The following is a 26,069-nucleotide window of genomic DNA, read 5'->3' as shown; positions in this document are numbered from 1 at the left end:
TTTGGAAGGCTTTCAATTATTTGGTTTCGAGGTACGAGTTTTAGTCTGAATCACTTGAGTCAGTGCTTTGTAGAGAAGCCGCAATGACCTCTTCCCCCACATTCTTTCTCTCTCTTGCCATATGTTTCACACTTTCAGTGTGTGTAAACATCAGAGCAAAGCCGTAGGCTGAAAACTGAGGTTCCAACCCTGCAAGGATTTTTTGGTGTCTTGAAAGAGGCAGAGGGCATCCAGCCCCATCTCCTTCCAGAGGCTGTGCTGCCTCAAGCATCAGAGGCTTTGTGTTCTGTGGAGGGGAGACCACAGACCTCGATCTTCAAATGGAAGGGCAGAAACAAGACTGTGGGCTGGGATCTGGGAGGGGACCTCTAATCTGAAGTGAGCCATGTCTGACGTCTGAAGCCTTTTGGGGTTCAAGATCAATGCTGTTGCTACCCTTTTTCCTCCCTCCCTAGGGGCCTTTTAGGCAATGGTGTGCTGGAGCCAGCTTGCTCTGGCTCTCAAGGGCTGATTGTAAATCTTCAGGAACTCTGCAAACTGCTTGTTAAATACAGCTATTATTAAAAATTAAATTATAGAAACATACAATGTAATAAATTATATTAAAACAAAGTTAATAAATACTTGAAATTCATCACCTTCAATTTTTTTTTTTTTGCTATTCTCCATGCTCTTGAGGGTTTTTAAAAAAAATGTCTGTGGTCTCTGTACAGCGGATGTAAGAAATAATGGCTAGCTACTGTGCACTCCCTCCCAACTACATGTTTAGTGAGATCACACTGTTCACTTGACGTTGGCCATGATGCGAGTGCTTACACCTCAGAAATCGGCAGAAGCTACAAATCTGGGCTTTCCCCCCATCGGCCATGATGAGAGTGCTTATACCTCAGAAATCGGCAAATGCTACAGACCTGGGCTTCCGCCCTCCCCCACCGGAATGCTGATTAGGCATTTACAGGCACATGTTACTTTAAGGCAACCACTGTCAACCAGAGGAAACAGAAAGAAGTCCATCAAGTTTGTCTCTTTCTGAACAGCCATGGCAGTTCCAGGCCATGCATGCAGCATGCCTGAGGGCAAGGCTGTGCCCTGTGGGAAACCCTTATGACTGAAAGGGTTTTTAGTTACAAGGACTTTCTTTGGCTTGATAGCTAGTTTGGAGGAGTTTGGGGCCATCACTTCATACAAGTTCCTTGTCATAATTGTACCCCGGCTTACCTTGACATCTGGTGTTTACTCCAGGCTGAGGTTTTAGGGAAGGGTAGTTGGAGGCCAACGACGGCTCCTAGTGACAGATGGGCAGAGCGTCTGCTTTGGCATCATCCATGGTGTGGGCAGCAGTGGTCCGAGTAGGCACCACTGACCTGCAGGCAGGGAGAGCCTGCCAGGTCAGCCATGCGCTTGGCATCAGGAGGAGAGGATCAGAGCCAGCAGTGGTCACAATGAGGGCAAAACCCTCATGGTGGAATATGGATCTGTTTGGGAAGACAAGGCCGCAGTACATATAGTTTTCTAGCAATCTAAACCTTATGTGTCATGATGTAGATCTTTACAGGACAAGCAAGAAAAACAAAACCTTCAGTTTTGTTCTCCAGTAGAAGATAATTGAAGACACTTGTGGTGGAAAGTACTTCTGTCACCAAGAAGATAGATAACAGCCAGCAATCAATGCTTTTCTGTTGTACAAGTTAAAAAAGTCCGTTAAATCCATTTATTTTTTTCAGTGCATACACAAGAATGCATTTGGATACTCCCGCAGATTCATATTTAAGAACAATCTCAAATCGGTTATTCGAAAGAAACTCAAAGGAAAAAGCAGACACTTCCACAATATGTCCTTGCTCTGTTGTAGTCTGTAATTGTGAACTTTTGTAAATTGTTACAACCCTGGATGAATGATGGGAATATAACAGGTTGTAGAATTGGAGAACGTTAAATCTTTGTTCCTAATGGCAAAACATGTTTTTCTCATTTTCATCAGAATGTGTGATCCGTGCCATTTGAAATCAAATTCCAAACACAATGAGCCATTAGTGTAATAGCTCATTACTAACAGCGGTCTTATAAATAATACATTCTTATCATGCACATGCAGCTCTCTGTGAAGCCAGCAAAAGGTATTTCAGGCCATCGAAGTTTTGTTGCGCCAGCGCGGCTGTGGATTAGAAGGACATCTCCATGTGAACCAAGATGGATGCCAATTTTCCCTGCCGAGAGTGAGGCTGGCCGTCTCTTTCTGCACATATGGTAGATGGATTGGTTAATCAGCGTCTGCTGAGTCTTGGGCCTGAAATTACAGAGAAGCCAGACAACTGCGGCTATGCAGCCTTTGTTCACGAGTGCAAACAAGACAAACAATCACTTGTTATTTGGGAAAAAAATTAAAATGTTTATTTTGGACTTTTATTAAAGTGTCAATGGCTTTATAAAACAGCTGTGTAAATCCAGGCTTTTTCAGCAGTATCATTTTAGGGGGACTGTAAAGAAAGGAATATATGTGAAAAAATTAATTTTTAAAAATACCCTTTGTATTTCAGTTTTGAGGAGAAAATAGAGGAAGTCTCACTTTTATTTTGCAAACACATTTGAGAACAAATGATTTTTAACTGGGAGACATGTTCGAGAACAAATAGTAGTTTAATACCTAATTTTTTTTGGTGTCATTTTAAAAACTGAGTATTATTGTAGCCTGATTCTCTGTTTTAGGAGGTTAAAGCATTAACCATTTTCTCTGACTGGGCATTTATGGAAAGATGCTGCATTCTTGGGAATAGAGAATGCCTGTGATTATTGAGTTCTGCTACTTTCGGAATGCAATGGTTATCTAAAAGTCTGAACACTTGAGAGATAGGACCCAGTAAATGTGGGTTTCTAGTAACAGCTATCAGAGTCTAATCAGTCAAGCAGAATTTACTTAAAATCTACTTAATAATTATTTTATGTGAAATTCAAAGGACTATGTATTTTCTCTCTCTTTTAAAATTTTAAATACTTTCCTTGCAGAAAACAATGAAATACAGAATTACTTAAGGGATATAATAAGGAGTTTCAGTCACAACCGTCTCTCAATGTGGAATATGATAGAATTAAAGGCTGTTGTTACTTTCTAATGTTTTGGTACCAATCAGGTACCTGGTACCCAACCAGGGTTCAGATCAGCTAGTTACTCATCTTCTCACCTATGTATTACTCATCAAAGACCAAAAATCATGGGGACAACTGCAAGAGCTTCAGAACCAGCTTTTCGGAGTGATGGGAAGTTAGACGTTTGCAGATGACACATACCTGGTGAACTAACCCAGCCTGACTCAAGTTTACTTCACTCGAACATTTTCCACCAAACTTCCTTCCCTAATATCTCCTCCCCATCAGACTATCCAGTTAAATAAGTGAGTTCAAGACAAACTGAAGAGTTTCTACCTGATAAGGAGCTAGGGTCCATGGACTTTCTCTGTACTGGGGGCTGATCACATGGGCACCAGAACAATGACCTGTATTCCTGAGAAATGTGCATGGCAGAGGGGAAGAAAGTAGACAGAAGCGCCAGGCTTATGTTGGGGTACAAACACATGACACCAAATGGCAGAGGATATGGAGCGGGCAGGGGCATGGTCTGAGTGGAGAGCAAGTATCCCAATGGTTGAAGGGTCAAGAACTCTGGCAATTTCCCTGTTACTTATGCACCACTAGGTGTGTCCCCAGTGGTCACTTATTGGGACATTTCTGAGCATGTTTTATGTACTTACAGAAGACACTCATTCCTCCCTTAAATCTCAAGTTGCCTGCCGAACCACCAGCCGACCACATACTGAGGGCTTTGGAGGTTTCCTGATGAGAATCATTTGACCTCTGATAAAGTAATGAAGTGTTTTGGGCTGGGTGCGGTGGCTCATGCCTGTAATCCCAGCACTTTGGGAGGCCGAGGTGGGCAGATCACTTGAGATCAGGACTTCGAGACCATCCTGGCCAACATGGCTACACAGGAGGCTGGGGCAAGAGAATCGCTTGAACCCAGGAGGCGGAGGTTGTGGTGAGCCGAGATATACCACTGCACTCCAGCCTGGGCGACAGAGCGAGACACTGTCTCAAAAAAAAAGAATAATAAGGTGTTTTGGATATTTCAGGTGGAAGGCACAGCTGTTGGGTTCATGAGTGTGTGCTCAAGAGTGAACATGCAACTGCTACATGAGTGCTTTGACTTGGGCCCTTTCCACGGACTCTGTTTCCCCCATCCTGATGATGTTCTGGAATCACCACAAGAGCTAAGTGTCCGAAGAAGTCAAGGTACAGTGGATATCATAGGGACACACTGGAAAATTAAATCTATGCTTTATACACATTGTGCTCTTTGCTAAGTGATGGAACTAGATAGGGTACTTTATATTTCCTTCCCCAGTTCTCCTTAAGGAGTAGTTCCATAGTTGGTTACATCCTTTTGCAAATATCTACAAGCACAGATAGTCACAGTGCAGGGGTGGAGTTAGACATACTGGACTTGGGGCTTTAGGGCTCCCACATTGAGGATGCTCACTTCTTGAATGTTCATTGCTAGAGTAGATGTAAGTTATGGTGAAATGATTACTAGTGTTTCAGGTTTTACACACACAGACACACACACAGCCAAATATAACAAGTGAATTTTTCAAATCAAGAACTCAGGAAGTTTGATATGCTTGAAGTTTTAATCCCAACTTTCAGTGCTTCTGTGTTTTTGTCTTTGACAAATCATTATATAGTATAGGTCTGTTGCAAGTAGTCATTTTTAACTTGCTTAAGTTACTTCTAGCTATATGAAATGATATCATCAATTTTAAAATATTGTCTGTATCAAGATTTTCGCCACATTCAATTAGGTAATCTCGAACTTTGATGTTTTAATTTAGTGAGGTCTTACTGTATCCATGGGTATCTTTGCGGTTACATATTTGGGTTCTTACAGAAGACAGATGCAGGCAGGCAAGTTACCGTGGGTACATCAATTCACTTCTCTAAAGCTAGATTTCTTCATTTGTAAAATGAGCATAATAGTAATACCTCCCACACGGCTGGGGGGGGGGTTGTGAAGTTTCACTGAGATAAGCCGTGTAGGGTGCTTTGCACAGTCAACTTAACACTCAATAAATGTTGATCATCACCGTTAGCAATTTTTTTTTTCCTTTGTGTTGGCCTTCCACCAACTTGAATCTTCCTAGGGTAAAATCAGGGTAGTTCAAATTGCTATGCTTTTTCCTGTCTGAAAGATTATAACAAGATTGTTCAGAAATGGGAAAAGGAGCACTTGGCTGGTGGCAAAGGACTTGTCAGTCTAGACAACAGAAGGAAGCGACTTGGCTAAGCTTTTCTCCTGAATGCATAAACCCAGTGCACAGCGTCTAGACCTCATCTGAACACACATACTTATCATAGAGAACTTGCAAAGCCACAGGTAGAGGAGTTTCCCTTTTGTTCTGATGATAACAACACCCTTCCCAAAAGAGATTTGGGGTCCTTATTGTTTAACAGTGAAGCCTTGCTTGCCATGCTTCTGAGAGAAGAATTCTACCATGGGAGAGTTCTGAAGGAACTTATCAGTGTGAGACAGTCCGGGACCATAAGTTGTCATTGTCATTTTCCAATGCTTAAATTCTTTGAAAGCAGCACTAAATGGCCTTCTTTTTTTTTTTTTTCTGAGATGTGGTTTAACTCTTGTCACCCAGGCTGGAGTACAATGGTGTGATCTTGGCTCACTGCAACCTCCGCCTCCTGGGTTCAAGTGATTCTCCTGTCTCAGCCTCCAGAGTAGCTGGGATTACAGGCGACTGCCACCACACCCAGCTAATTTTTGTATTTTTAGTAGAGACAGCGTTTTGCCGTGTTGACTAGGCTGGTCTTGAAGTCCTGACCTCAGGTAATTCACCTGCCTCGGCCTCCCAGAGTGCTGGGATTACAGGTGTGAGCCACCACACCTGGTCCTAAATTGCCTTTTTATGGCTGAATATTCTCATATATAAAATGGAGATAAAAATAGTATCTAACCCAAAGAACTGAGGGGATGATTAAATGTTAGAATCTATGTGTTGTGCTTAGCTCAGCGTCAAACGCAAAGTAAGTCCTGAACATTTAAAAATATTTTTTCCCCTGTGGCTATTGTAATGAAGAACAAGTTGAAAAGATGTAGTCCCTTCCAGTGTGTTCCTGAGTGGCTCTGTGCTACTAATGTTTCCTACATAGAATGAATGGAAAATTACTTAGAAACTTTATGGAGCAATGAAATTCAAAATTTAAACTGAACCCTGGACTTAAAAACACACATAAGCTAGTATATTTCTAGCAAGAGCCCACAGAGATATGGGCACTAAAAGAAGTCCTACTTCTGTCTACCTCCTTTAATATTTTTACCTAAAATCAGTCAATCTAGGACAGGTGGTAAGTAAAAGAAACAGGAAAACTTATCTTCTGTGCCTTGTTTATTTTTGAAAGTCAACTTTATGTTCATTGACACAAAGATGATTCTTTATGAAATTTTCACCAGGGAGCTGGCATTGTAGACTTCCAGATAACTTCCAGGGATTGAGTCACAAATCATCAACAGCTCATTATATCTAAGAAAAGAGTCATCAACACATTTTGCTGCCATCTTCCTATCAACAACAACAAAGAATGAGGCTCCAGAGAAAATTCTAAATGTACTGTGATCTGTTACTTTTCTTGCCTGATGAAAGTCTCAAGTTAAAGGAAATATAATTTCTCTAAAATATGAACTAAAATTCTTATTTCAAATGAGCACACATCACCATGCCTCATATCTTGTATTTTGTTTAGTGCTTTTTCCATTTCAAAGGATTTTTATTTATATTATCTCATTTTATCCTTGTAACTTGGTGTAGGAGAGCTAGGGAAGGTGAGGTTCTCTCTATTTTATACCTGCTCAAGCTCATCTAAGCTTTTAAAGCTCATCAGTGGCTGACCCAGAAGGCAGACCCAGCCTCTCTCTGCTTTTGTGCAAGGTGATAGTCTTGGCAAGGTAACTTTTTATCTTAGATGGTTTTGACAGAAAACTCCAATGACGGCTCTGCTACACAAGATACATGATCAGTTTTTTCACTTTATTATTATTGTTATTATTATTATTATTATTATTATTTTGAGATGAAGTCCCCCTCTGTCACCCAGGTTGGAGTACAGTGGTGCAATCTCAGCTCATTGCAACCTCTGCCTCCTGGGTTCAAGCGATTCTCCTGCCTCAGCCTCCCCAGTAGCTGAGATTACATGTGTATGCCACCACACCCAGCTACATTTTTTTGTATTTTTAGTAGAGATGGGGTTTCACCATATTGACCAGGCTGGTCTTGAACTCTGGACGTCAGATGATCTGCCCACCTCAGCATCCCAAAGTGCTGGGATTACAGGCGTCAGCCACCATGCCCGGCCAGTTTTTTCACTGTAATAAGTTATTTAATGAATGATCACTTAAGTGAATGATCAGTGACCTGCCCATATCCCTTATACTTTTATTTTGTATGTGTGTGCTCCAAACAATTCCTGTCTGCTGGAATCTTCACCTCTGTGTCTGCAGGCTTTTTTAAAACTGTGAAAGGCCACTCTGACCTGTGCAGGGGTCAGGCTGGAAGTATCAGGAAATTATCACTCAAGGAACAGGCTGCTTCCTTATCTCACATCCCAGCTTCCCTGCTGGTGCTTTCTCCACCGACTCCCAAATAAATGGTTGTAATTGAATCTTTAACTCAAGGTTTGCTTCTGAGGGAAGTGAGACCAAGACACTACTAGTTAGGCCTTTTCCTACCAGCTGTGAAAGCATTTATTTATACACAACTGACTTGGGTGAGAGTATAAATACCCCAGCTCCCTCACTCCTCAGGTGGGAGGACTCAGAGACGTGAGTATTGGCTGGTTTCTCAGAGTTCCTCCAAGGGATTAAGTTTCAGTTATCCATAATAGTAATCTGAGTGATAACACATGTGTTGTTGTTTTTTAACTTTTAAGTTCAGGGGTACATGCGAACCTAACGATTCATAGGTAAACTTGTGTCATGTGGGTTTGTTGTACAGATTATGGCATCATCCAGGTATTAAGCCTAGTACCCATTAGTTATTTTTCCTGATCCTCTCCCTCCTCCAACCCTCCACCCTCAAAAGGCCCCAGTGTGTGTTGTTCCCCTTTGTGTGTCCCTGGATAACACACACTTTATTAGTTGTCTTTCCTTCCCTGTCTCTTTTCCTCACTCTCCTACTGGTGCATCCTGGAACCACCTCCAAAGTAAACTGCTTATTCTCAAGCTCTTCTCTCAAGATCTGATCTTTCCCTACCAGCTGTGAAAACTTGTAATTTCACACCAACTTCAACCCTCTCAAGCAGAATAATGTCAAGACTCAACATTCTTAAATGAATCCAGAGGCCCTCCTTTCTCTAGCTCCTAATACACATGGTAATTAGCTTACTGTCCTTCATCATCTCAGCCTTATCAAAAGTTTCCTTGGAGGCCTGGCTGGTGTTAACAGAAAGGAGGGCAGAGCTGGTGCGGCTGACCCTGGAGAAAGCTGACTTGGCTGGTGTGTTGCAGAGAAGCCAGCTTGTTTATGTGCTTATTCCATGACTGCTTGCCCTGAGCAGAAAGTGCCTTTCAGGATCTATTTTTGGAGGTTTATTACATATGTCTGTTCTCAATTACAACGGTTTAATGAAGATCTAAATAAAATGCTAGGTTCTACCTTAAAAAAAAAAGTTTCCCTGAATCTAAAATGTTAAACTGTGTACAATTAATTTGTGTTTTACCTGAATAATTTGTATATGTTCTCATAGCTACCCATTTTGCATATAAAACCTATTACATACTTGTAAACTTTGGTTTTTATGTACTAAACATTGGGAGTAAACTGGGACCAATGGGAATAAGGTCTAAGGATGCAAATTTTGTCCAAGCATAAGGAAAAAGTAGTAGAAGTGTATTTTTTTAAAAAATTTCAATGGAGGACCTAGTGTGGAAGTAGCAAGTTCCCAGAATATTAGGAGAATTCATAAAGAAACAGCCATACACACTTACAAAGGGCTTTCTGCTTGTGTGGAAGATTACACTGAATGAGATGTAAGATCCCCTTAAATGCTAAAAAAAACTTATTGAATACACTTCGAGATGTTCCATATGCCTGGCAGTTTATGAATATTTTCCTTCAGTGACAATAAAATGGTTCAAAACAATATTTTTTCCAGTTGGCCGCAGCACTGGCCCTGCCTGGCGTTTGCAAATCAAGCTGTGTCTTTTGTTAGCTGCATCACCCAATAAAGATTTTGGAATCAAGCTTGAGCTGGCAATTTTCTTCATGATGCATAAGGCAAAATAGGGCACAGACTGCATTTTCACAGCTGTACTGGCATCGCCACATTTAATAGTTAAAATAAAAAAATAAAAAGCAAAAAACAAAACTTTTGTTCCTCATATAGGCTGGTTAGATCTGGGCAGTGTGAATCTCTGTTTTAAAAGACTCCTGCAAGGTAAATCTCATTATATACCCAGGGCCCACCTTACAAAGTCTCTGCAGAACTTGATGTGCTCCTTGGCAGGGAGAGATTTAACTTTACATAATAGAGATGTGAGATTTAAAAGAATAAGTAGTGTAGCCCCTTGTAACCAAGTCATCCAGGAAAACTGTTGCTCATTATACATATAAAAGGCCCTTCAAAATATAATTTTTGTAATGTCTCCACGTAAAACATTGCCATATTGCCTTTAACATTTTTTTTTTTAAATTACTCCTGCTATCAGGAAATGTCTTTATATGTCTTGTTGCAATTTGATGTCTTGTTTTATTGAACTCACATTTGCTTCTTACCTCAGATTCCCTCATCTCTTGGGTTAGGAAACACCTGGAACCACTTTCCCTGTGTCGGAGCTAAAAAAACAATGGCTACGTTAAGTCTTATTGATTATGTATTAAATCATCCCAGGTCTTTTCTCCTCTCTTCCTAAGGTTCCATTTTATATTCCTGGATTCCCTTCTATTTTACTTTATTCTTCTTTTAACATGGACTCCAAATAGGACTGGAGCACGCATCTACAGAGTGTGTCAGGATTTCTGCCGCCATCTTTGCATTATAGATCTCAGAACTTTTGTTTTCAACAGTCAGTTAATTCTGTAGTTAACCAGTGACCCACCAGGACTTAGTCTGCCAGGGCTGCCATAACAAAGTGTCACAGACTGGGTGGCTTAAAAAACAGAAATTGATTTTCTCACATTTTTGAGGCCAGAAGTCAAGATGTTGGAGGGGTCAGTTTCTTCTGAGGCCTTCCTCCTTGGCATGTAGACGGCCGTCTTCTCCCCGTGTCTTCACAGGGTCTTCCCTCTGTACCCATCAGTGTTTTTCTTTTTTCTTTTTATAAGGACACTAGTCACATTGCATTAGGGCTCACCTTAGTGACCTTGCTTTAACTCAGTTACCTCTTTAAAGACTCTGTCTGCAAATACATTCCCATTCTGAGGTACTAGGGGTTAAGACTTCAGCATACAAGTTTCGGGGGTGGGAGGAGGCACACTACAGCCCGGGAGAGGCTCTGTGGTATCGTACTGCCTTCCTTTGGTCCCTAATAGCGGGGCGGTATGTGTTCAGGGTGGGAGATGTTTGGACGTCTACATCCTCTCATAAGCCCTTGTTCTTCCCCTGGCTGGATGTAAACTGCACCCACCCAACACTCTGTGCCTGAGGAAAGTCCCTCTTTCCCACCAAATGGGCTTCTCATTGCTTCTGGCGTGGGTTTCAGATCCCCCTAGGAGAGGAGCTCTGCTCTTATAGCCTTCCGTGCCCTGGTCACCTCCACTTCCCAGGAGGCTAGGGTGAGTTCTGGGGCCTATTATAGCTCTCACTCAGTGGCCACATAGCAATATTACTCACTTGGTGGCAATTGCCACCAAATTTGCCATTTTCTCATTGTGATCTGGGCTTTGAGCATCTCAGTTCTCCCTCCTCCCCCTTACTTTCCTTCCCCTAGATCCTGTGGTGTGGTTCTTTGATGCCTTTAGTCAAGGCTCTGACAGTAATGCAGACAGTGGCAGCAAAGTCGGCTTTACTTAATGTTCATAAAAAGCCCTAATATACTAACTTATACTTGTTAAAATTTGAATTTTTAAAATTTATTTTTATTGTTTTGAGACAGAGTCTCGCTCTGTCGCCCAGGCTGGAGTGCAGTGGTGCGATCTCGGCTCACTACAAGCTCCGCCTCCTGGGTTCAAGCCATTCTCCTGCCTCAGCCTCCTGAGTAGCTGGGACTGCAGGCGCATGCCACCATGCCCGGCTAATTTTTTTTTGTATTTTTTTTTAGTAGAGACAGGGTTTTACTGTGTTAGCCAGGATGGTCTTGATCTCCTGACCTCGTGGTCTGCCCGCCTCGGCCTCCCAAAGTGCTGGGATTACAGGCGTGATGAATTTAATTTTTTTAAGTCACTGAATGTCTTTAGTGTGAGTGTGTGTGTGTGTATGTGTGTGTGTGTATATATATATAAATATCTATATACTTATATATTTATATAGAAAACATATAATATATATTATATATATATTTGATTTTCTAGAATCTATTTTGTTAATTCTAAAACTTTGCAAGAGATGTTGATAAAACAAATAAATCATACCAGACCTATACCCAGGCATCTACAAGGTTGAGAGTTTAGACTCTTTCAGGGCTCTCAGGGCAGAGCCCCTGGACTGGTAGGATACCAGGAAGACTATAATCCAGACCTGAAACCCAGAACTTGTTGTCAAGGACATGACCCCAAAGCCGTCTTGGTGAGCCTTTTGGTTATTTCATAAAACCTGTTGTCAATTCTCCGTCTTAATTCCAAGGCTGATTTCTAAGCCTTTTCTAATGTCTTCAAAAACAGCCACAGCAACAAAGGATGGCAATCACTTAAGAATCTGTTATTTTGCAGACAGCAACATGACTGAGATCTGCATTCCTCCTTTCCTCTTCAGCCCTGGGAGCGACCTGTGGTATCACAGCCTTGCTCTCCAACAGTCAGATTCATTTCACAATGGTGGAAGTACAAGTGCATTTTTATATGGGGCCTGGAGGTCTTCAGAAGAAAAGGAAGAAAAGTGGCTTTATTTATATTCGTTATGATCATTATGTGCTGGGATTATTTTCTCAGTAGGGGATGTCTCTTTTGCCTGTATTTATGAAGCAGGGGAGAAGGCATTTAATGAAGTTCAAGAGTGTATTTGACTGTAAAACACATCTCAGTACATTCACATGTAAATAACCCTTTTATTTGTTCTCTCTGGTGACCTTTTCCCTGTTGGGGTAGATCACAGTTTGTTGTTGTTTTCCATTTTCAAATGGAAGGCTGAAAGATAGTAATGAAAGATTATGCAAAAAAATCCGTGTTTAAAATAATGTTGATATGCCACTTGTGTTGCAGGATAATTATAGTAATTTGGCTATTACGCTATATGGAGTCAGGAGTTAGTTGCTAGAAAACACGGTGATAGGGGTGATTCAAGGGATTTTCATCCCAAATGGGTGTTTGATCCTGCTGACTTTTCTCTTGAAAATCAATTGCTTGCAGCGAATACTCTGAATTCCCCCTTGATTAAACTGGCCATCAGTGGGTCACACCCACTGCACCAAGGTCACTGTGAGTTCTGTTTACAAAGAGTTTTTGGTGATTCTTAAAATATCATGGACCACATTTAATCTGAGCCAAGCGGCTAAGGAAGCAATTACTGAAAAGCACAGTTTTTGCACATGGCAACAAACAAAGGAAAATTTATTAATTCTGAAGCCCAACGTGAAGCCAGTTATTTGCCTACTGGGTCAGAGGCCTTCTCTCCACTGCATTTTGCTTGGACTTTTGGTATTTTCAGGCCTCCAGAGACAGGTAGGCTCACTCAGTAGAAGACCTGGTAGAGGCGCCTTGGAAGCATCTTTGACAACTTTTCCATTTCTCCTCAAGGTAGTTAATAGATTCAGGTTTTGAATCAATTTTGGAAATAAGATTGTTCTAGAAAAGCTTAATTTAGTATATGAAGATGAAAAATTAGCATACAGTAGTGGAGAAAAATATAGGTATATATGTATAATATATGTGTGTGTATATATATGTATCCAACTCTGTGGAAACATACTTAATTTTTTTTTTTCAGAGACAGGGTCTCATTTTGTTGCCCAGGATGGGGTATAGTGGTGCAAGTACGGCTCACTGCAGCCTTGAACTCTTCCTGGGCTCAAGTGATTCTCCTACCTCAGCTTCCTGACTAGCTGGGACTATAGGTATGTGCCACCATACCTTGCTAATTTTAAATTTTTTTGTGAAGACAGGGTTTCACTTTGTTGCCAGGCTGGTCTTGAACTCCTGGCTTTAAGCAGTCCTCCTGCCTTGGCCTCCCAAAGTGCTGGAATTTCAGGGATGAGCAACCACACCCAGCCTGTCTTTTTTATTGAGTACTGATTTAAATTTATATGAAATATTCTGAAATAAAGAGAAAAGCAAATCACAAAAGTAACTGTAAAAATATTCATAATAAATGTGGGAAAATATTAAACTTCCCTAAAACTGAAATGCACATTAAAACCCAAGATCTTTTTCTCCCTCATTTTGCCTACTAAATTCTAAATATGCATTGTAATTAAAACACTTAGTTCTGGGCAAGAAGCACTGTAATGAGCACTCAGATTTTCTGATGATCTGAAGGTTGACTGATATAACATTCTAGAGTACAATTTACTCATGGTTATCACAGAATCCATTAAATGTTCATGTTGTTTGACTTCAACTATAGAAATTTGAGGAAATAATACTAATACTACAAAAAGATCTATATGCAAGAATTTCACTAAGCTTAATTGTAATACTAAAAATGAACAAACAAAAAATATCCAAATAAACAAATGTAAAAACCCCAAGTCTTCCACAAGGAGATGGCTAAACTTGTGAATATCCCTTAGACAGATATGCAGAAGCCTTTAAAAAGAAGGTTACAAATAGTGAGGGGAAATGGTTCAGACATAATCTTAGGTGAAAAAAAAATCAATGCAAAATGAATTGCAATATGAGTAAAGTTACCTGATAAAACACGTTATGAAGAGTATAGGTAGGCAATGAACTAAAATGACAAAAGAGATGGAGTCACAGAAGTGGCAATAAAGCAATGCTTTTATTTCCTCCCTGTATTTTTTAAAATGTGGAAACAATATTAAATCTACAGAAAAGTTGCAGACACGTTTTTTTCTTCCTAATCCGTGTCGACGTACGTTGCCAACATGAAGCTGGATCACCTTGGAATACTTTTGTATGTATTTGCTGTAAAGAGGGACATTCTTCTTTACAACCTCAAACATCCACTGATATCAGGAAATTAACACGAATATGTTACTACAATTTAATCCACAATCCAAAGACCTCAGTTACATTTCTTCATTTGTCCCAAGGATGTCCTTTGGGGCAAAAGAATCCAGTCCAGGATAACAAACTGCAGTTACTTGTAATATTATCTTTCAGTATGGAACAGTTCCTCAGTCTTTCTCTGCTTTTCATGACTTAGCCCATAATTTTCTAGAACGTAATTTATTTTTGTTTGTTTGATGTTTATTCATGGTGAGAGTCATATCATGCATGTGGAACTCTGGGCTCTCCGTCCATCCTATCTGGTGTGATACATTTTCAGTCTGCCCTGTTACTGATGATGATGTGTGTCACTTTGATCACTTGACTAAAGTGACTCTTTTAGGTAAAAATTAAAATTATTTTGACTTATCCTAGTCTATGCAGAAGTCTGTCATAATGTCTTTCTTCCTGACCTCTGTATTAGCTGTACCCTGATTTTCACTTGGAATCAACTGATCCTGTTTTACTCCTTGCTTGGGGTTTCATCTTTGCTCCACCCAGCATCCTACTGCAGGTACTTGTGGCTGTTGAGGTCTCCTTGGGTAAATGATACTCTTGGTTGCTCCATAAGTCAGTCCTTCTATGCTTGAGCTGGTGTCAGCCTCTGGTAATTGCTGTGCTGTGGTCCATTTCAGGCATATGGCTCCTGACTTAACTTTGTAGCCAAAATAGACTTCAGGGAGGCAGACTCCCTTTCCCCTCTAACTAGGATGCTCACAAACCACGTGGACCCAGCTCCCAAGTGCTCGGTCTAAAGCTTTACCTGCAATTTATTCTCTCCAGTAGCTGTGATTATATCTCTTTCTTCTTAAAGTCGTCTTTGCTTTTTCTCTGTCTTTTCTTTTAATTAGGTTTTCCTGTTTGGTCTTTTCAAAGAGCTCTTAATCTATCAAGTCTATGGGTTTCTTTTTGAATTTATTCATATCTGCTTTTATTTTGTGACCTCTTTTCTCCTGATTTCTTTGAATGTGTTTTGTTCTTCCTATTCTAATTGCCTGGTTCATTCTTTTTTTTTTGTTTTGAGGCAGAGTCTCGCTCTTGTTGCCCAGGCTGGAGTGCAATGGCGCAATCTTGGGTCACTGCAACCTCCACCTCCCAGATTCAAGCGATTCTCCTGCCTCAGCCTCCCTAGTAGCTGGGATTACAGGCATACACCACCATGCCTGGCTAATTTTTTGTATTTTTAGTAGAGACAGGGTTTCGCTATGTTGGCTAGGTTGGTCTGGAACTCCTGACCTCAGGTGATCCACCTGCCTCGGCCTCCTTGTTTTAAAATAAAAGCATTTCTTGGGAAGAAAAATTTTTGCTGTATCAATTTAGGTCCAAGTGGTAGGGGACCTGCAAACTGACTAACAGATTAACAGGAGAAAAAAAGTATTATGTATAAAATAATATATAATATTATATATAAACCGCTTTGGTGGTTGTTAAGCTCTTCATTTCCCCCATTTGAAACTTCTCAAAAACATTCACAAACAAGGAGCAGAGTTGATTGCTGTGGAGAGAAGACTAGGGCTATAAGTTCCAAGGAAAGAGATCTGCAAAAGGAGACAGCAACATAGATTAGAATGCAGAACAAAAATAAAAACCAAGCTTAATATCTGGAGTGACTATCAACCCAGTTTCTGAGACCAAAGGGCATCCAATCAAAAAGACTTTTAAACATTAGGTTTGAAGCCTTTTTAGACAGGGGAGTGAGCATGGCATTGGCAAACTGACAGATTTCCCAGTTTGCAGTTTGAAAGTTGTTGGTGATGGCATAGATAGCAAATCACCATAACCACAGTCATGGTTGTTTCCTGGAACGCAGCATAGAGGATATGAGTGTTACAGTGAGCTTGCTGAGTGGCCCACACAGCAGCAGCTCCAAGCACGAGGCCCATACTCACACTTACCTATTGTGATGATGACTATTTTGAAGTTCATGTCAAGCCATCTAGCTTCAGCTCACAAGGCTTCTTAAGACCTTGGAGGGAAGGGGGCAAAACAAGACAACCTAGAGTCTCAAGGTTCCAGGCAGTCAGATTTTACCGTGATGCCAAGTCAGGAGAATGGGAGAATATTTGGAAACATTAATTACTGGCAACTTGTGTAAGATAGCAGAATCCAGTTTACAAGGGTAGAAATGGCTCAGAGATAATGAACAGAATTAGAATCTGATAACTCACACGAGTAGATTATAGTTTTCCCTTGAAATATAGAATTTGTCTCTATAATTACCCTGATTTTGATCAAAGATAATAAAATTGATATTATTTTGTTTGTAAAGTAAGTCCAGTCTCATTAAATTTGATTATTTATATGAATACTTCAAAAATGATAACAGACCACATTAAAATTTGCTTGCTGAACTGAGATTCAGAATCTCAGATTGGACTCTTAAAAGCCTGCTGGGACTAGGAAGTCAGGTCACGAACTTGCTACCAGATTTCACCTGTAATGCTTATAGATTTGGGTGGATTCCTTTTCTTAAGGTCCCCCAAATATCCTAAGATTCCTGGGCCTGCCAGGAAGCCTTACTAACTCATCTAAAAGGCTGGGAACCCTGAAGGCAGGCACCAGGCTGCTTTTTCCAAGAGGGCTTTGTAAGCACAGGCTCCATAAAGTCAACCTTATTTCCTTAAAGCTATCATTCTCAAATAGGACAAATACGACATTCCAGTCAGATCCCTGGTCATAACCAGCTATGTCTTGTTACAAGGAGGACAGATTCTCATTGAAATTTTGTAAACAACTATATTGCCATATAAATGGGGATACTCAGTAAGAGTTTTGGAATTCTGGAGGGTTCAGGCAGGGAGAAAAATAAAATATTTCATTTCTGTTTACAAAAGCATAATATACAAAATTGTTGTAAGTTATAGATAGCTTATAAGAAAAGAGAGAGGGGTTCCTTAAATCCAGGAGAAAATTTTAAACAAAGCCATAATGTTTATTCATCAGTTCATTTAGTCCAATGTAATTAATTCTTGTTCTGCTTGATCTAGGTTAGTAGTTTTAGGAATCCCTCATCTTCTCCACTAGAGTTTTGGAATTCCCTACTCAGTTCAATGGTATAATCTCAAAGTTATTTATGCAATATCTTCAGAAGTCTGTACCCTAGAGTACTTGGCATATTCCTTTTCCCTGGGTTTCCTTTTGTTGAAAACAAGTTTTCTACCTTATTATAGCTTCTAGAAAAACTTCAGAATAAAACAAAAACTATCCAGGATAAGAAAAGACTTAAATGGTATGACTAATGATCTGATGAGAGTTCATTATAAAAATAGCAAAATTGATGAGGAAATTTGGTTGTTTCTGTGGCATAGAACTTTTAAAATAAAAACTGGAATTATGACTATAATATTATGCTATTGTTGTCTAATATCAGGCAAAGCAATACCAGCACACATCATAGGCAGTGAGGGCATTGACAAATTTCTAGGAACTTCATATACTTCCTGAAATATTTATATTCATAACATTTACATAAAATATATGTAAAAATATAACCTTGGGAAAGTTAAGTATCTCTTCTTATTTGACAATGCTTTTCATGCATTTCAACATACCTAATTTTATTTTATTTTTTCACATTTTCCATCACTCCCTATCCTAATTAATTTTTGATATCTCTCTTTTTATAAGGTGATAGAACAAATCCTTTGAGATTTTCCAGGGACTTTCTGGAAAGTCAGAAATTTATAGCAGCTGAACTTGAACTTCCAGGATAAAAGGGTCATAATTTTTCTCCCAAACTGTAAACGCCTTTGTGGGGGCGAGGGGGTCAATGGAAGCCGTATTTTCAGGAGGCTCTGCTTAAGTTTAATGTTTCTTTCTGTGGCTGCTGATTGTTGGAATGTTTTCAGTTTAAAATAATCTTCAACCATTTTGGTGGGCTGTTCATCACTTCACATTTAAAACCATGCATCTTCCACTCAGTATTGCCTTGTCTTTATCCCATAAGCTATTACCAAGTGATATTGATATTAGCATCCTTATTCTCATTGTAGTTATTTTATGAATGTCTGTGGTTGTGATTTTAATCTTCTCTTTGTTCTGAAATTTTTTAGGGAAGTCGTTTGATTTCCATTGGGTGTGATTATTGTGTGTGCTTGTCCTCTTGTCTTTAATTTCTAAATTTTTGCATTGTGGTCAGAAAATATGACCTGTGTAATTTCTACTTTTGTTTTAAATTAAGGTCTTTTATTACAGCCTCGTATAGGATCAGTTTCATACATGTCCATGAACTTTCAAAGAGAATGTGCATTCTCTGTTTATAAGGCTCAAACTTTTGTATAATGTGGTTAAATATGGCTTACTATGGTATTCAAATCTTCCATAACTTCATTATTGTTGACATGGTCTGTCTTATTCTGAGAAGGCAAAATTTCCCAGTTCACTGTGGTCTTATCTTCTCCACTTATCATTGCATTTGTAAAACTTTTGCTTTATGCATTTAGATAGTGTGCTCTTTGGTACATGCAGGTTCATGACAATTAGGTTATAATTGTGGATATCTTTCATCAATACAAAATAAGTATCTTTGCTCCATCTAATATGTTTAGCTTTGAATTATATTTAATCTGATATAATATTTCCATTCCTAGGCCCACACTGTACCACAAGAAATTTTATAGTGAAGTGTTCTAAGCAATGTCCTCCAAGTCTTGGGCATAGACAGTTTTGACATGGGACAATGAAGAATGGATCCTAGACAACTTTACTCAAGTCGCCTGCCCCATGTTGTTTTGCCTTTCACATTTAGGTCTACCACCCACACATAATTGATTTTCATATATGGTGTGATACAGAAATCACATTTTATGTTTAAAAATATGAATATCCAATTGACTAAGTACCATTTATTGAAAGGGTCCTTCTTTCCCCCAATTGCAGTACCTCCTTTGTCACAAATTAAATGTCCATATATGTGTACATCTATTTTGGGATTCTCTGTTCTTTTTGTCAACAATACACTGTCTTAATTACCATAGACTTATCATAAATCTTGATACTGGCAGAGTAAGTCTTTCCACCTTGTTTTTTAAGATTATCCTTTTTATTCTTAGTTGTCTAATTTTCCACATAAACATGAGAGCTCAAAAAAATAAATAGGCCAAATAGGCTGGGTGCTGTGGCTCATGCCTGTTATTCCAGCACTCTGGGAGGCCAAGGCAGGCAGATTGCTTGAGCCGAGGAATTCGAGACCACCCTGGGCAACATGGTGAAATCCTGTCTCTACAAAAAGTACAAAAAATTAGCCAGGCATGGTGACATGTGCCTGTGGTCCCAGCTACTCAGGAGGCTGAGGTGGGAGGATCACCTAACCCTGGGAGGTAGAGGTTACAGTGAGCCAAGATCATACCACTACATACCAACTTGGGTGACAGAGTGAGACTCTGTCTCTAAAGTAAAATTGAATTTTAAAATAATCATTTTGAGGATCTTGAATGGGATTGCTTCAAATTTGTAGATCAATTTGCTGGTGGGGAAACTGACATTTTTACAATATATTAAGCCTTCTAATCTCTGAATGTGGTATAGCCCACAATTTATTTATTGAAGGATGAATAAGTGTCTTAGTTTCTTCCTGTAATGTTTTATAGATTTTATAGAAAGACTTTGCATATCTGTTGTTAGATTTATTCCTAGATATTTGGCATTTTTACACTATTGTAAATATCTTTTAAAAATCATTTTTCAAATTGTTCGTGGCTGTTACGTTGTAGTGGAATGGGCTTTCGTAAATTGATTGACCTTATGTCTGGCAACCTTTCTACACAGACTTACTAATTCTAAGATTTATCTGTATATCCTTTTGTATTTCTCTATATAATGTAAATTTTTGTTCTTTACCTTCCGACCTTTATAATTTAAATTTGTTTATTTGCTGGCTAATACCTTAAATAGAATTGGCATTAACAGGCATCCTTTTGTTGATCTCAGAATTAACTGAAAAGTTTTCAGTATTTCATCATTAAGGATGACTTTGTGAATACTCATTATCATGTCAAGGAAGTGTCTGTATTTCTGGTTTGCTAAGAGTTTTATTAGGAATGGTTTGTTTGTTTGAATTGAATTGAATTTTATAAATTTTTTTTCTGTGTTTCCTGAAATGATCATATGATTCTTCTCTATTCTGTTAATGAGATGAATTACACTGATTGACTTTTTATGTTAACTATTTCGTTAATTTCAATTTAGTCTTGATATACAATTCTTTTTATGCAGTGCTGGATTTTGTTTGCTAGTGTTTTGTTTAGGATTTTTGCACCTATGTTCATGAGTGAGATTGGCCTGTAACTTTCACTTCTTGAAATGTCCTTCCTTGCCAGACTTTGGAAATGAAGTTATGCTGGTCTCATAAAACAAGTTGAGGAGTATTCTCTCTTCTATTCAAGTTTATTACTGAGTTTATTTTAAAAGTTAGTTTATTACTTCCAAAGAATAGAAGAGAAATACTTTTAAAGTGCGTGTGCGGGCCGGGCGCGGTGGCTCAAGCCTGTAATCCCAGCACTTTGGGAGGCCGAGACGGGCGGATCACGAGGTCAGGAGATCGAGACCATCCTGGCTAATACGGTGAAACCCCGTCTCTACTAAAAAAATACAAAAAACCAGCCGGGCGACGAGGCGGGCGCCTGTAGTCCCAGCTACTCGGGAGGCTGAGACAGGAGAATGGCGTCAACCCGGGAGGCGGAGCTTGCAGTGAGCTGAGATCTGGCCACTGCACTCCAGCCTGGGCGGCAGAGCAAGACTCCGTCTCAAAAAAAAAAAAAAAAATAAAAAAAAAAATAAAGTGCATGTGCTAATATATTCATAAAATTTCTAAAGATCAAATCAGTGTAATTGGGATATTCATCACCTTAAATATTTGTCTCTTCTTTATGCTGGAAACATTGAAATTATTCTTTTCTAGCTATTTTGAAATATATAATAGATTATTATAAACTATAGGTACTCTTTTGAGCTATCAAATACTAGGTCTTATTTCTTCTATTAAATTATATATTTGTACCCATTACAAATTTTCCTGTCCTCCCCACCCCACTCCACTGTTCTTCTTGGTCTCTGGTAACCACCAGTCTACTCTCCACCTTCATAGATCCATTTTTTTTAGCTCCCATACATGAGTGAGAATATGTGATATTTGTCTTTCCATACTTGGTTTATTTCACTTAACATAATGGGGGCATCCAGTTCTATCCATGTTGTTGCAAATGATGGGATTTTACTTTTTAATGGCTGAACATTATTCTATTGTGTATATATACCACATTTTCTTTATCTGTTCATCCATTGGTGGGGACTTAGCTTGATTCCATATTTTGGCTATTGTGAATAGTGCTGCAATAAACATGGAAGTGCAGATAGCACTTCAACGTACTGATTTCATTTCTTTTGAATATATTCCTAGCAGTGGGATTGCTGATCGTATGGTAGTTGTAGTTTTTTAGTTTTTTGAGGAAACTCCATATAGTTTTCTATAGTGATTGTACTAATTTACATTCCTACAAACATATGTATATGTTTGGGTTTCCCTTCTCTGCATTCTCATCAGCATTTGATACCTTTTTGATAAGCATCATTTTAACTGGGATGAGATGTTATCTCATTGTGGTTTTGGGTATTTGCATCTCTGTGATGATTAGTGATGTTGAGCATTTTTTCATGTATCTGTTTTCCATTCATATGTCTTCTTTTGTGAAATGTCTATTCAGATCTTTTGCCCATTTTTAATGAGATTTTTTTTTGCTATTGAATTATTTGAGCTCCTTATATTCTAGTTATTAAACCCTTGACAGATGGGTAGTTAGCAAATAATTTCTCCCATCCTGTGGATTGTCTTTTCACTTTGTTGATTGTTTCCTTTGCTGTGCAGAAACTTTTTAACTCGATGTAATGCCGTTTGTCTCTTTTTGCTTTGGTTGCCTGTGCTTTTGAGGTCTTACACAAAAAATCCTTGTCCAGACCAATGTCCTGGAGTGTTTCCCCAATGTTTTGTTCTAGTAGTTTCATTATGTCAGGTCTTAGATTTAAGATTTTAATCCATTTTTATTTTATTTTTGTGTATGGGGAGAGGTAGGGATCTAGTTTCATTCTTCTACATGGTTGTAAACTACAGTCACCCTACTGATCTATCAAACACTGGGTCCTACTGCTTCTATTAAACTGTATGTTTGTACCCATCAATGAACTTCTCTTTCTCTCCCCAACTCCCTTACTCTTCCTGACCTCTAGTAACCAGCATTCTGTTCTCTGTCTTCATGAGATCCACTTTTTTAGTTCCCACATGTGAGTGAAAACATTTGATATTTGTTTTTTTTTTTTTTCTCACATTTTTTATACTCCTGGGCTGAAGTGATATATAGATATGTAACACTGTGCCCAGCTGGTGAATAATATTTTTAATGTGTTGTTGAATTTGGCTTGCTAGTATTTTGCTGAGGACTTTTGCATCCAGTTTTCCCAGCACCATTTATTGACGAGACTTTCCTTTCCCCACTTTATGTTATTGATGCCTTCATCAAAAATAAATCAGCTGTAGGCCAGGCACGGTGGCTCACACCTGTAATTCCAGCACTTTTGGGGGCCGAGGTGGGTAGATCACTTGAGGTCAGGAGTTTAAGACCAGCCTGGCCAACATGGTTCTACTAAAAATGCAAAATTAGCCAGGCATGGTGGCATGCGCCTGTAATACCAGCTACTCAGGAGGCTGAAGCAGGAGAATCACTTGAAACCAGAGGGTGGATATCGCAATGAGTTGAGATTTTGCCACTGTACTCCAGCCTGGATAACAGAGTGAGACTCCATCTCAAAAAATAAATTAATAAGTTAAAAATAAATAAATAAATAAAACTGTAAATGCATGAATTTATGGCTGAGTTCTCCGTTCTGTTCCATTGGTCTTATGTGTCTGCTTTTTTATGCCAGTACCATGCTAATTTGGTTACTATCACTTTGTAGTACGTTTTAAAATCAGGTCGCGTGATGCCTCTAGCTTTGTTCTTTTGCTCATGATTGCTTTGGGTATTCAGGGTCTTTGTGATTTTGTATAAATTTTAGCATTGTTTTTTCTGTTTCTATGAAGAATGTCATTAGTAAGCCTTTCGTTGAATCTATAAATTGCTTTGGGTATTATTGTCATTTTAATGATATTCTTCTAATCCATGACCATGGGTTATCTTTCCATTTTTGTATGTGTATGTCCTCTTCAATTTTCTTCATCAGGGTTTTTTAGTTTTCCTTATATAGGTCTTTTACTTCTTTGGTGAAATTGATTCCTAGGTATTTTATATTATTTGTAGCTATTGTAAATGGGATTGCTTTCTTGATCTCTTTTTCAGATTGTTTGCTATTGGTGATAAAATACTACTGATTTTTGTGTTTTAGTTTTGTATCCTGCAACTTTACTGAATTTATTTATTGTTTATTTATTTATTAGTTCTAACAGATTTTTGGTGGAGTCTTTAGGTTTTTCTAAGTATAAGAACACGTCTGTGAAGAAAACAAATTCGACATCTTCCTTTTCAATTTGGATGCCCTTTCTTTCTCTTGCTTAATTCTTCTGTCCAGAATTCCTAGTATTATGTTGAATACAAGTAATGAAAGTGTGCATCCTTGTCTTGTTCTAGATCTCAGAGGAAGGTGTGGCAACTTTTTTTCATTTAGTATGATGTTAGCTGTGGGTTTGTCATATATGGTCTTCATTATTTTGGGGTATGTTCTGTCTCCCTCCCTCCCTCCTTTCCTTTCTTTCCTTCCTTCCTTCCTTATTTCCTTCTTTCTTTGTCTTTCTTTCTTTTTTGACACAGAGTTTCACTCTTGTTGCCCAGACTGGAGTGCAATGGCATGGTCTCGGTTCACTAAAACCTCCACCTCTCAGATTCAAGCAATTTTCCTGCTTTAGCCTCCCAAGTAGCTGCCATTACAGGCACCTGCCACCACGCCTGGCTGATTTTTGTATTTTTAGTAGAGATGGGGTTTCACCATGTTGGCCAGGCTGATCTTGAACTCAGGTGATCTGCCTGCCTTGGCTTCCCAAAGTGCTAGGATTACAGGTGTGAACCACTGAGCCCAGTGTTTTGAGGTATGTTCCTTCTGTACTCATTTTGTTGAAGGTTTTTATCATAAAGGGATGCTGACTTTTATTGCACGTTTTTTAAGCATCTCTTGAAATGATCACATAGTTTTTCTTCTTGGTTTTGTTAATGTGATGTATCACATTTATTGATTTGTGTACACTGAACCATCCTTGCATCCCTGAAATGAATCCCATTTGATCATGGGAAATGATTTTTTTTTTTTTTCAAGACAGAGTTTTGCAGTGTTTGCCAGGTTGGTCTTGAACTCTTGAGCTCAAGTGATCCCCCTGCCTCAGTCTCCCAGTAGCTGGTACTATAGGTATGTAACATTGTGCCCGACTGGTGAATGATATCTTTAATGTGTTACTGAATTTGGTTTGCTCGTGTTTTGTTGAAATTTTTGTGTCTATGTTCTTCAGTGGTATTGGCCTGTAGTTTTTTTTTTGTTCTGTCCTTACCTGGTTTTGGTATTAAGTTAATGCTGTTCTCATAGAATGAGTTTAGAAGTATTCCCTCCTCTTCAATTTTTTTGAAGAGTTACAGTAAAATTAGTATTCATTCTTTAAATGTTTGGTAGAATTCGTAGTGAAACCATCTGGTCCTGGGCTTTTCTTTGATTGTAGACTTTTTATTATGGCTTCAATTTTGTTATTCATTATCGGTTTGTTTAAGTTTTCTATTTCTTTGTTGTTCAATCTTGGTAGGTTGTATAGTCCAGGAATTTATCAGTTTTCTCTAGATTTTCTAATTTGTTGGTATGCAATTGTTCATAATAGTCTCTGATGATTCTTTGTATTTTTGTGGTCTTAGTTGCTATATTTCCTTTTATGTTTCTGATTTTGAGTCTTTTCTCTTTTTTTCTTAGTCTAGCTAAAGATTTGTCTATTTTTGTACCTTTCAAAAACCAATTTTTCATTTAGTCTATCTTCTATATTTTTTGGTCTCAATTTCATTTATTTCTGCTCTGATCTTTGTTTTGGCTATGAAGAAATGATATTTTTTAAACTTTTGAGTTCAAGGGTACATGTGTAGGTTTGTTACATAGGTAAACTCATGTCATGGGGGTTTGTTGGACAGATTATTTCATCACCCAGGTATTAAGCCAGTACCCATGAGTTATTTTTCCTGATCCTTTCCCTCCTTTTACCCTCCACCCTCCAGTAGGCCCAACTGTCTGTTGTTCCCCTGTATGTGTCCATGTGTTCACATCATTTAGCTCCCACTTATGAGTGAGAACATGCAAGTATTTGGTTTTCTGTTCCTATGTTAGTTTGGTAAGGACAACAGCCTCCAGCTCCATTCATGTTCCTGCAAAAGCTGCATAGTATTCCATGGTGTATATGTATCTCATTGTCTTTATCCAGTCTACCATTGATGGGCATTTAAGTTGAGTTTATGTCTTTGCTGTTATGAATAGTGCTTCAGTGAATATACTGTGCATGTGTCTTTATGATAGAACAATATCTATTCCTTTGGTTAAATACTCAGTAATGAGATTTTTACTCCGATCTTTATTTCATTTCTTCCACTAATTTTGTGTTTTGTTTGCTCTTGCTTTCCTAGTTTCTTGAGGTACGTCGTTAAGTTGTTTATTTGAAGTCTTCCTACTTTTCTGATACAGGCTTTTATTGCT

General features: G+C 38.8%; 1 protein-coding gene across 2 annotated transcripts in view; it reads left to right on the top strand.

Annotated features, from left to right (window-relative positions):
• CFAP61 (cilia and flagella associated protein 61) overlaps window positions 1-26,069 on the top strand; it is a 301,491-nt gene that overhangs the window by 41,098 nt on the left and 234,324 nt on the right. For both annotated transcript variants that reach the window (XM_010369117.2, XM_030914334.1), the window contains exon 8: window positions 4,125-4,284. In XM_010369117.2, the coding sequence (XP_010367419.1) occupies window positions 4,125-4,284 (160 nt within the window). The remainder of the gene's footprint in view (window positions 1-4,124; window positions 4,285-26,069) is intronic.

Source organism: Rhinopithecus roxellana, chromosome 13 (genome assembly GCF_007565055.1).
Source record: "Rhinopithecus roxellana isolate Shanxi Qingling chromosome 13, ASM756505v1, whole genome shotgun sequence".
Lineage (NCBI taxonomy): Eukaryota > Metazoa > Chordata > Mammalia > Primates > Cercopithecidae > Rhinopithecus > Rhinopithecus roxellana.
The sequence above is the reverse complement of the archived record's forward strand: the minus strand, read 5'-3'. Positions and strand labels throughout refer to the sequence as shown.